Genomic DNA, 12,734 nt, shown 5'->3' with positions numbered 1-12,734 from the left:
CTTGATCGGCTCCTATCCAGTGGGTACCGGGCGTGAAGGTGATCACTAACGTCCATCTAATGCTGAGGTCAAGAATGGTAGAGCTATACCTGCACCGCCCCAAACGTTTCCTTGGCGAAGCGCTAATTATGCACAGAGGAAATTTCACTCTGCTTTTACGTTTACTTTATACAAGTTCATACCGCCTCTGTGGTCTAGTGGTCAGAGTTCCTGGTTACAGATCCCGAGGTCCGGGTTCATTTCCCGGGGCTACCATTTATTTATTATTATTATTCTTTTTTTTGAGAAGTAGTGGGTCTGGAACGGGGTCCACTCAGCCTCGTGATGATAATTGAGGAGCTGTTTCAAGGAAATACCGGCTCCGGTCTAGAAACCCTAAATTAACGGCCGTGGGGATTCGTTGCGCTGATCATGCGACACCTTCTACCCGCAAAAGTTGGCACTTACTTCGCCGACAAGCGGCGATCGCTCGGTCGGTATAGTTCGCTTGCGGATTAAAATCACAAAATATGATCAGATTGTGGGTAGTCAAGGGCATCAAGAGTGAGGAGTGAGGTCCCTGGATTGTTCGTGAATGAGTAAAAGTACTTTAATCTTGTTGACAGTTTGTCTGCTTCGGTATACTTGTTCAAGCACTTAATTGCACTGGCGCTCCCGTTCTATCTTGTGTCACGGTTTTTCCCAATTTGTCTGCCTCTAGTTTCGCCTCAGACTAAACTCCAGCTTCAATGTGATCTGGCTCTCATCCAATCTGGCTTCAAAAGGAGTTTCTTCCGAAACAATCTGAAGCTTAGTTAACGGGGATCTAGTGACGGGACACGACTCCGTGGTTCTCGTACCGAAGTAGGCTCTCCAAGACAAAAGTGGAGAACAGCCCCAGCTTCAATGCAAAGAGTTTCCAGAGGAATTCTTTGGGATCTTGCGCCACTCATTGGTCTTGTCCTTTGTTGCTGATAAGCTATGGATATGCTGGAGCCTGGATAGCTCAGTCAGTGCAGTGACAAGCACAGGTTGGATTGTCAGCAGTAGATTTTTCTCTTCGCCACTAGCTCCGGAGTAAACTGCCCGGGCGTAGGTTTGAACACTCACCTCCATCTCGTGCCGGTCCCTTAACCGCTGAGGACAGATGTGTCGGTATCCACTGCATTGGTGTCTGGGTTGGACCCAGGAATCTTCGAGACACAGTGGTGAAGAGTTGCTTCTGTTGGCAATCAAATCGCGGAAGTCCATCCTGAGCCAGCTGCTGTACCGCTTGGGTTTTCCAAATAAATAAATGAATTGATTAAAATATATTAATTGATTTATTGAATAAAAGGAGTTTTGAGGTTCTTACTGCAGTTATTGCTTAGAATGTGGTGTACTGGATTGTGACACCGTGCAGTTTTGTACGTGGATACCAGCGTTTCTGAGAGCCTTGCTGCTTCCACCTTCGGGGTGGAAGCGGATGTTGTGATGTGGTTAGGTTTTGTCTGAGTGACGTTCGTCTTTGCAGCTGCCCATATAACCTGAATCTTTACCATACTGATTTTGAAACTGAAGACGGAGGCAGAAAGTTCCTCCGAAACTTTTATATCCACATACATGGCTATACGATGTTACAACACAGAATACAATAATATGAATATCATACAAACTTGACGGTCCTCCTTGGAAATTCAGGGTGTTGAACCGAGACGAGACGCGGAAACTATGCATGCTGGTATACTTTTTATTCTTTACGCATTTTTTACACTTCCTGGAGCGATAGTTGTCCACACATCTTCTTCCTAAGACATTTGTTCTGCTCAGTTTTGTGACGTATTGGGTTGCTTTATACGGAGAGGGGGGGAGGGCAGGAGGAGGGGAGTTTGTCTTGCCCGTCTTGCCGGTCTTGCCAGCCAAGCAGGAAGGGTGAAACTTCAAACTGCGCCTAGACGTCCTGGCTGCTGGAAGGCTTTGCTACTTGTATCTAATTTCTGTTTGTTGCTTACACGTGTAGGGTGTTCTGTTCCGTCTTCCATATTTGCCAGCGACGTTTTCAAGGAAGCATGAGGGAGATAGTACATCTGCAGGCAGGCCAGTGCGGCAACCAGATCGGGGCAAAGGTAAGCTTAGATCCAGTTTAAATGTTTTGATACATCCCTTCAGGGAATACAGATTCTTTGCTGGAGACGCCGGCCATTTTATTCTATTTTGTGAGATACGCTGTCACACCACACAGTGTTCCCTGTATGAGCCATCTAAACCCTAATTACATGTTACGCAGTGCCATAGACGACAGAGCAACCGTTTGATTTACATCTGGGAATGAAAAGGACGAACTACTTTAGTTTCATCGTAGGAGTGGCACCAGACATTTAAATATCATTCCTGATCGAATTACGATCAAGTTAAACTCAGCAGTTATTAATAATCTGTTGCTCAGTTCGGAATGCAATCTGCTCTGTAAATTACTGGAGAATCGTGGAGTTTCTTTATTGGTTGTATTTTGCGGGCATGGAACTTCGTGTGCCGAGTTTGAGGGAAACAATATAGGTTGAAGGTATTTGAATAGAGTATTTACTTAGAAGAATGTGTATATTTTGTACGAACAGGAAAATGGAGGAAGTTACACCCCGGGAAACGTAGCAGTTTAAATTCACTTCTTGGTACCGATGTACGTAGCTGTACATTCAAGGAGTCTGGTATGGGCGGAACAAATAGCACGCCTGGGGAAGAAAACTTGGTTGGAGACTATCCGAGATGCCTGAGCTATGAGCGCACGATAATGGAATTACTATTACAGAAGGTGACGTTTCTGGAATTCGGTGTCCAGATTAGCTGGAACGGTTCCATGCAATTCAAAATACCAGTGACAATTTTAGAAAATTATGACGAATATGGAAGCAGTAGGCTAGAGCTCTGTAACTGATCGACGTAGAGTTTACGCCTTATGCATTGACCTACCCGTCACGCTGGCTGGACAGACGTGGGTTTCGAGAACCGTACGAAGCACAGAACTATATTTTACTGAAAATGCAAACATTTTTAATATTAAGCGGATGGTATATATAATAACCACCATGCTGTACTGGGGTAACAGTTTCAGAGAAGGGTCGATTCTTCATATGGTCCAACGCCGAAGAGTAGAATGTCCCTTCTGAATTTACGCGGCATTATAATTGCACAGTATTACAAAAAAGATCATCAGTTTAGATTTCATGTAGTAACTAAAACGCAAATGTGTCGCCGTCAGTGGTAGCTTCTGTATGGCTGTTTCACAGGATGGATTACCCGCTTAAACAGCGATGCTTATAGTGACGTCATTAATGGAGGTGCCAATAACAAGCACAGTATGATATAAGGAGTCTAAAAGTTACACGTTCAAGCGTACCTTTTGTGTTGATTTTCGCAATTGTTGCATTACTGACGAAGCGCTGCTTTTCTTGTGGTCCAAAATTCGGATTTTGGTCAGTTAATAAACAGGAGAATCCGCATCCCAAAATATACATTGATCTGTACTGCAAGCAGTATTTATACATGATTGCGGTGGCCAGATGCTTTGACTAAGTTGGACTGTTTGTGACGTTTAGTAATCTTAAATACGTAAGAACGAAACTCAGCCATAGGATTGGCGGATTCAGTACATGAGGCAGTTTGATGGGTCTAGTGATAGTAAACAATATTCGGCGACTGGTGTATGTGTCCGAGAGGAGATACAGCGGTAGGCCTAATGCCACTTGTGATGTGTGGAACGGTCTGACTCCGTGTAAATAAGTTAGGCCTGAATCAGATTGGTTAATATGGCGACATTATTTACGTTATTCAGAAAAGTAAATATAATAAATGTAGCATAAGATTTGAGGTTCTTAGGGCGGTGTATTAAGGTTGCGGTCTTCCGGGATGTACGGCGTTTCTAAATAACCTGCTCGTTCCATTGTCGACCCCGAAGCTCACACGGAGTCGCATTCTATGTATAACATCGCACCGTATGTATTATGGTTTATTTCACGTCACCGTCAGTTTTTTAGACTATATACTATTTAATGTTAGGATAAGTGAATGATGAATTGGAAAGGTTATGGAAGGAAGCGGTTGCGGTCTAATTATCACAAGAAACTGTCGAGACGGTGTTCCGGACCGGGTAGCTCCCGAAAACAATGTAGAAACGTCAGTTGAGCCATCTTGTTCGCAGTGACGGTAGTGCAGCAGTGCATGTTGCGAAGATAGTTAGTTTTCCTTTACTCTTTGTTCTGAAGAACGGTTTCGTACCACTCTGAAGGCGTATGGGGGAATGGAGGCTTTATCCCCAGAAAAAGAGCCCCAGGTCACCAATGAATATGGGCCCCAGAACCGGTCTGGACATTGTATAGAAGAGGATGAACTCTTTGTAAGTTGTGAGGTTTTCACGGCGATGACTATGAAGAAAGTCGTTTTCTGGGATCTGGCGCCGTGTATTCTTGGTTTTAACCGACGTTTCGGAGGAATATATCGCCTCCATCAGCTGCAGCTACTGCTCTCTGTATTCGCAACGCAATTCAACTGCCCTGAAGATAGAGGCGATATGTTCCTCCGAAACGTCGGTTAAAACCAAGAATACACGGCGCCAGATCCCAGAAGACGACTTTCTTCAGGATGAATCCTTGTTTCCTCTGGGAATAGAACCCCCAGTCGACCTGCCAGTAGCCCATTGCTCTGCTGACTGAGGTATCCCTAAGGTATAATCAGAGTAAGTTGGGTTAGTATGGACATACGAACGTCTGTCTTAAAGTTAGCATTCTCAGAATATTCTGAAATGTATCTGTTGTCTCATCTAACTTTACCACATGTTTATCACAACCTGACCAGGACAGTACACAGTTGAAGCAGACCATTTTGACAAGGCAGGAAAATCTGTTATGAATCAGCATATTCGAATGGTCTAGAAGAGTGATGTTCAACTTTTCTGTTCGCGTACCCCCAGATATAGTTTCTCTTCAACTTTGTACCCCTAGAGTTGTTGGTATATAATGAATAAATTACATCGAAAATAATGTTTTAAATAATAAATTTCAAATGCGATAAAAGAGAATCACAATATTAAATAACAAATATATTATTTCCTCTTGTATAAAAATTGTGAAAGGAAGAAAGGTATTTTGGCAAAGCAAATTTATATGATTAAATATTGTATCAATTATTAATGTGGCTCTGGCCTGTTAATGAGATGAATGAGCTTGTTTCTGGCACTCCAGCACCTCAATTCTGGGACGAATTTTAATTTCATATACCCCGTAAAATATCTTAGCGAACCCCCGGGGTTATGCATACCCCAGGTTGAAGACCATTGGTCTGGTCTCTAAGATACCTTTTTCAAAGCAAGTTTCCCCCAGTGTTGCATTGTGAAACCGGCGCAGAATACTCCGGAAGCTTGTTGCGAACCTCGGTGCACCACTGGTGAGGGGAATATCTCCTTTTGAGAACCAGATTGACAGCCGCAGCTGCCTTCAAGTACACAGGGGTTGCAGGGACCCTGTTAATGTTGCAGGACTGTTTTGTGTGAATGCTTATGGCAAGTTGCAGGAACCTTGGGGAGTACAAACATTTGTGTCAAGGCTTTAAAATAGGCCTAGCCATGCACGTTCGAATGTGAAGGCGACAGTTTTTGAGAAGAGTCTTTTTGTTTTTACTGAATATCACTAGAAGAGCGAAGGATATTTTGAGATAATGTGGAGAGATGACATTTATGCAAATTATGTTCATATCGTAATCTTTCTTTTGTAACAAAATACGGGAAGGACGGAAACGCTTGTTTCACTATTCCGAACTTCTGACGAAGCAGAAGCTGAATTTCCGAATTGCCTCTGCATATATTTTTTTATTGCTAGTGGGGTGGGACTGAGTCCCTTGTACTGCGGCCACTTCTGGCCTATTGTACCAGCCCCAGATGATAGGTGAGGGTGATTGTGCGGCAATTGGTGGAATGAAGATTGGCAGGGGAAACCGAAGTACTCGGAGAAAACCTGCCCCAGCGCCACTTTGTCCACCATAAATCCCACTTGACCAGACCCGGGATTGAACCCGGGCTGACGCGGTGGTAAGCCAGCGACTAACCGCTTGAGCTATGGCGCGGCCCTGCCTCTGCATAAGTAACTGGTGTAACTTTTTTACTTACACCGGTTCGCATTTGGAAAAATATGGAAGAATGCGATTGGCTCTCAGCAAAATAAAGACTGTGTAATGAAGTTCAGTTGATTTGCGAGGCGGTATATGAGCCGGGATATCACTTAGTCACCGGAAGTTACTGGCTACTGGCTGGACGACCTGGCTTCCGGTTCCAAGAGAGATCTACAGAAGATAGCTGGAGGTGATTGTCGCTACGTACATACTGACTTTGGGGCTTTCTTACTCCCATGACTAGATACCGGTGTCTCCCCTGTTTGGAACATAGGGGCCGGAGCGTAAAGCTGGACACCCAGCTTCCTAATGCAGAGATGTAAAATGCTTGGAGCATTGCTCACACGAGCCCTATACATATTCATGACACTACAAGGTCCAATGATAAATCATTTAATGGAAGATAAATCAGTTTCTTAAAGCACTCGCCAAATGAAGTTCCAAACATGTTGCTGATCCAGAATGACTACGTAATAGTAAACATACGAAAAGAGACCTCCATTTGATGTTCGTAGCCGGAGTGTTAACGGCACCCAAAGTAACTCGTAGGAACAGGGATTTGTGTCACCCTACGGTTCGCACTGTACACGCAATTGCATGGACTGGTAACGAGATAGGTATGTTACTGATATCAACTTTATTATGTGTTTTGTATGGTGGTGAAATATGCTTCTTACTCCTAGTAAAGGACACAGTTTTGGCAACGGACATTGCCTTTCTGATCCTCATAATGATTCATAGCAATCATCATTCTCTGAGGAACGCTCCAGAAGTGTGAGAATTAGTGGGAGGTTTCATCTTCCTGAGTTATAATTAAAAGTGAACTTTTTCCAATATTACTGCACGCTTATCCGCAGGTAACGCCATTTCGAAAGATTCTGTTATCAATATTTCATTATCCGCATTTAAGGTACGAAAAGAGATAATGAACTTAACCTCTCGGGATACCATTTGCGTACCGCTGTTGCCGTTACACAATGTTGTGTCTGCATTTTCTTTCACGAAAGGTATAAATAAAAAATGTGATCATTGGATATGGAGTAATGCAGTTACATTTGTTCCTAATATAAATATCTTTTATAATTTAATAATAATTGTTTTAATTGTTTGATTTATGTTTGTTGCGTGTGTATTTTGTAACCAGACTTGGAATATGTAAATTCGTGGCTATAAAGCGCTTTCAGTAGCCGCATAAAGTACCACTGCTGTCAGAATAAAGTAGGAATTCAGGACAAAACATATGCCTAATTGTGCAGCCCTGTAAGTTTAGGAATGTGAAGTTATTAATAAGAGTCGATCATTTCCACGGAATTCGAGTAATGCTGGGAGTATAAAATACTAATTTGAGTACATTAATCTTGCACGGATATTCATTCCACCAAATTCTCCATCATAATCAGCCGGGGCAGGCTACAATAGGCCAATCAGTGGCCACCGTGCCGAGTGGATCCAGTTAGACTCCACCCCCAACTAAGCAAATTAAAAAAAAAATTAATGTGAAGAGCTTCGTTTTATAATTTGTTTAGAATTGTAGTTGATGCCACATGTTTTAACTACATTTTGATCATGAGCAGATCAGAATAAAAACGAGCTGTAGATCAGTTCCGTGTTCGCTGCGTTCATGACAGTTCAGCGCCACTGGACATGGCCAGCGAGCTGTCTGCTGCTGAGCCGGACGTCATACCAGTGGTAAAGTGGCACATGGAAGCTTGCAAGAGCCGCTCCATTTAATATGATGTCTTGGAGATTTTACATTTCTTTTGCACTTTTAATAATGTGAAAATTTTGAGACCGTTGAGAGACATTAGATTAGTGTCTTTTGAAGTCTCGCGTATCTCAGTGCCCTATTAAAATGAAAATAACATTCCATTAATTCATTTGTAGTTACTAACTTTATGCTTTTCTCCATGTCTGTCAGGATGTTAAATTCTCTCTGTTCCCTCGAAAACTGTTGAGATAAGAGATATTCGCTTATATCGTATTATGTAGGGTCTCGAGAAAATATAGATCTAATCAAGATGCACAGTTTCATTTAAATTACTTTTTTGCATATTGTAAATATTTAAGAAAATACAACGAAAAGAAATGAGTTTGTGTAGTCTTAATAACTCTGTGAAACGATGTTGGTTAAGGCTTGAATTAAGTTTCACCATTAATTCCATACAGATTCTGAATGCATTCCTTCAACCTCTCCTTCATTTTCATCTTTGCTGTCTCTGGTAGACACTGTTGCTTTTAAACCCTCTTTTTCTAAAGTGTGTCTCGGTTATGCGCGCGTGTTTTGTACTGTAGAATCTCTCTTCTGTGATATAGTTACATGAGTATTACCTTTATAAGTGAGGAGCTTACAGTCATATTAGCAAGTGAATTCAGTTCACTTCACTTGCCAAATGGAATCAATTTATAGCCGAAGTATATTTGTATCGCAGATAAATGAGCATAAATTCGTTCGTACGTTAGCTTCTGTTTGGAGTAGCGTACGCTTTTCCCCTTCTTGTTATATATATTGCCCAACCTGAACTGTGTTCTGGTGGATCTCGTGGAGGTCAATATCTGGAAGTTCGTTTGGAACCAATGACCGCTGTGATTATTTTAAAGCTACTCTGACCTTCCTGCATGGAGCCGAAAATATCCCATGGAAGTTTATCTCATTGCTTACACAACTCGTCGTTCACATACGGTACTGCTATATTTTTCTCTGGGATTTGCTTTCGTTCCTTTGTATAAAGCAGTCCGCCTCGGATTCTCCTGGTAGACACGTTCTCTTCCCTCACGGACACATGATGTTTCTTCCCTGTGTTATACATAAACATTGCGTTGTGGATGAGGACCGTAAAGGTAGCTCCATTTTGTATGGGGGTGACTTTCGCTCTCTTGCATTACACAATTCTGAAGTACAGAGAGGCTGCAAGCTGTTCACTTTTCTCGTTATAAATGTGAGGATTGTGTTACTTACTGGTTAAGCATCCTTAGTTGGTCCCGGTTTTGTTCAAATAAACTTAGGTACAGAGAGGCTGCAAGCTACTAACCCTTCTCGTTATAAATATTTATACACGTATTATATTATATTTGGGGTGCACGCGTTAGCGTAGTTGGTTCAGGGGCTATGCTACAAGCCAGAAGGTCGCGAGCTCAAGTCCCGATGAGGTCATTGGATTTTTTTCAATTGACCTAATCCTTCCAGTCGCACTATGACCCTGGGGTTGACTCAGCCTCAAACAGAAATGAGTACCAGGAATTAATTAAATAATTTTCCTGGGGAGTAAAGCGCGGCCGGCACGTAGAGCTGATAACCTTACCGCCATCTTTGAGCCGATTGTCTAGATAATGTGGGAGCCTCAACGTCTCACAACCCTATGGGCCTTAATGGCCTGTTACAGGGATAGCTTTACTTTACTTTTTTTTTTAATATACGGAAAATGAGACTATAAGTTCATATTTCGTGTTTACGAAATATAGGAGGAAACTAGGGTTTGGTGGTATTAAATGGTTCTTAACAGAAACAGAGCGTGGGACTGCGGAATTGATTCAACTGGCATAGGATAGACACCAGTGGTGGGTTGTTGTGAACATAGTAATGAACCTTCGGTGAAGTTTCTCGACCAGCTGATGAGCAGTTAGCTTCTCAAGGACTCTTGTTAATGGAGTTAAGTCTATGAACTGAGCTACTGTATACGTACGCAATGGAATAGCTTTAATGCGGACGACGAATGCAAAAAGGCCCACATGATTGACGGTGACATGAAGAATCGTTACGTGCTGTGGCCCTTGTGCTACATGTAAACATATAGCATGCCTGGTCCTAACTGTCGATAATATAAAATACTCGAATTATGTAGCTTTGGCCGCTAAGTGTATAGGAGAAATTAATGTGCTTTCAAGCACTGCACTCCACCAAGTTCCTCATGTGTTCAGTAGATCTGTGTGTCGGCACCATTAGTGCCACGACACTCAAGGCAGTATTCAGTTTCTTGCAGATGTTGGCGGATCATTTCATTGGCAATTGTCTGCAGCTTAACGATTGTTTCACTATGCCCATACATACTTGTTACCCTTTCTGTATCAGCAGTATCTTTCACAACACCCGAAAGAAAAATATTGCTACGTGTTAGTGACTAGACAGGGGTTTGGATTAATACGTCATAAGAGTGATTGAACACTCTCAATTATGACACATCATACCGCAAATCTGTACATTTAACAAACCACTATAGAACCCGCTGCGTCTCAGTCTGTTAGTCTTCGCCGGTCGTTGCTTCGTTACAATCTTCACGAGGCGTCGCCAGGTTACGGATGCTAACCATGAAGGTTCTTCTGCTTCCCTGCTCGCGTCCTCGTTGGATGAGCTGGTTTACGGCTCACAATGAACCGCATCTGGACCTCATGAGGCGCGTTTGAGTCAGATTTCCTTTACGACTGGCGGTTTATCGCCAATCAGTTCGTCTTAGCGCCAAGCCCCTTGAGATTCACGACCGGATAGTTTTTTTTTTTTTTTTTTTTGCAATTGAACCTTTGCGGTCATAGTCCTTATGTAACATCATCTCTGATGAGAGGATGCATTTGCCTGTTATGAATAAGCTTGGCCTTTGTCAAGCGTAGGTACCGCACATACGAGTAAGCATGATAATGAAAATTCTTCCTTGTGCACCATATATAAATTCTCTGCCAGTCCAGGCTTTGGAAAACAGATCATGCCAATCTTAATTGCCTAACACTACGACGGCAGCTTAGCCACTTGAGCGGTTTTAAGTTTAAGAGTCTTATACGAGTTATACCAGTGGTTCTCAAATTGTGGGACACGACCCCCGGGGGGACGAAGGGCTTGAAGGGGGGCGCAGCATACTTTCCTACAGCTAAAAATTAAAACTGCCCTAAATCAATTAGGAAAATGAAAAAAAATAAAAATACATATAGAAAAACTTTTGATGAAAACTTTTGATGGGGAAAATCAGTAACTGGCAGATAGTTTCAGCAACAAGGATTTTTTTTATTGAAAATGGCTTACCTGACAGATATATTTGAGAAACTAAATATCCTCAACACTTCACTTCAAGGGAATGAGGCAACTGTACTTTCTTGGAATGACAAAGTGAAGGCATTCATGAGAAAATTAGAGCTCTGGAGAAACAGTATGGAAAGTGACACGCTAGACATGTTCCCTGCTCTGGTGTCAATGGTACAAGACACTGATAATCCAGTGCTTCCAGTGGACATAAAAAGCTGCCTACTTGATCATCTCATAATGCCGAAAGTTCATTTCGAGAAATACCTTTGCACTGATATTGATGAATTTAATTGGATTAAAAATCCATTCGAAAATGCTCCTGGGCCATCATCTCTGAATGTAAATGAGCAAGAACAACTCATTGATCTCACTAGTGATACGTCATTAAAAAGTAAATTTAAGGAATTGTCTTTGTTGGAGTTCTGGATGCATATTGGCAAGGAATTCCCAACTTTGAGCCAAAAAGCATTGAAAATCCTGATTCCTTTCGCAACAACTTACTTATGCGAGACAGGCTTCTCTGCTTTGGCTGGTATAAAGTCAAGGTATCGTTCAGGGCTAAATATTGCTAAAAAGTTAGAGTGGCCATTTCTGATATCTGATATCCACGTTTGAATAAACTTGGTTCTCAATGCAGGCCCATCCATCATACTGAACTTTGACATATAAATGTTTGATTTTCTTTGCAGAAAAAATTAAATACTTGTTAGTTAAATATCGTTTCATTTCAATACATATTTTGGTTAATTACAGATGTTAAAACTAATTTTTATTGTAGGCTTAATGTTGTGATACTTTAATTTTGAGTAAAAAAACTGCTAAATAGTATATAGAAATACAGAATAAACTGAATAAAACTTCAAGCATACCATGACTTATATTTTGATAAAAAAAAACAGGCTGGGGGCCTGAGAGTATTTTCTCTTGTCAGAGGGGTCTCAGAGGTAAAACGTTTGAGAACCACTGAGTTATACGTATTTTTACATGTCTGGCTTCGCCTTGTCCTATGCTGCGAACCTGTTTATTCTCATGATTGTGTATGACTTCTGCTTGTTGCCTGCACAATTTTCATATATAATCATATACATACAGACTGCAGAAACCTGTGTGCAAATCGCGAACCGGCGTGCACCTTCGAAGATTTCCAGTGGTGCGGAGAACCTCGTTTTGCACATTCTGCAATTTTAAGAGGTAGGTGCCTGCCGCTAATTCCCAGGAGGGGCAGGCGTAAGTCATTACTGATCATATCAGTGCTTTATTGAGGGTTACTTTACTGTTTGTGCTTAAACGCTCAATTTTGTAATGTTCTGAAGGCCTTGGCTTCAGTTATTTCTGTGTGCAGTCTCCGTACATCGTCGAGATATTTTACATGATTGACGAAGGGGATATTCCTTCCAGTCAATATGAAATGAGCCTCAGGGGCTGAAATCTATAAGAAAAGTAGATGGCCTGAGTCTTAGCTTCACTGACCGTCATGTTTCAGCCCACACACCACGTCTCAACAGCACTGAGACCTCGCCGCAGCTTTCTGAGAACATAACCCTCTTTGCGGTATGTCGCATATATGTATACGTACAGGCGTCAACAGAGAGATCTAGATACACACCAGGTGCTC

At 42.0% G+C, this 12,734-nt stretch overlaps 1 protein-coding gene across 4 annotated transcripts in view; it reads left to right on the top strand.

Annotated features, from left to right (window-relative positions):
• Positions 1–1,874: 1,874 nt before the first annotated feature.
• LOC111874947 (tubulin beta chain) overlaps positions 1,875–12,734 on the top strand; it is an 83,045-nt gene continuing 72,185 nt past the window's right edge. For 2 of the 4 annotated variants that reach the window (XM_023870836.2, XM_023870835.2), the window contains exon 1: positions 1,875–2,084. In XM_023870836.2, coding sequence (XP_023726604.1) covers positions 2,028–2,084 — 57 coding nt within the window. In that variant the 5' untranslated portion in view covers positions 1,875–2,027. Of the gene's footprint in view, positions 2,085–2,573; positions 2,768–12,734 lie in introns of all 4 variants that reach the window. The other 2 variants (XM_023870834.2, XM_023870831.2) reach the window with 2 other exon arrangements.

This window comes from Cryptotermes secundus, unplaced genomic scaffold (genome assembly GCF_002891405.2).
Source record: "Cryptotermes secundus unplaced genomic scaffold, Csec_1.0 scaffold712, whole genome shotgun sequence".
Taxonomy (NCBI): Eukaryota; Metazoa; Arthropoda; class Insecta; order Blattodea; family Kalotermitidae; genus Cryptotermes; species Cryptotermes secundus.
The sequence above is the reverse complement of the archived record's forward strand: the minus strand, read 5'-3'. Positions and strand labels throughout refer to the sequence as shown.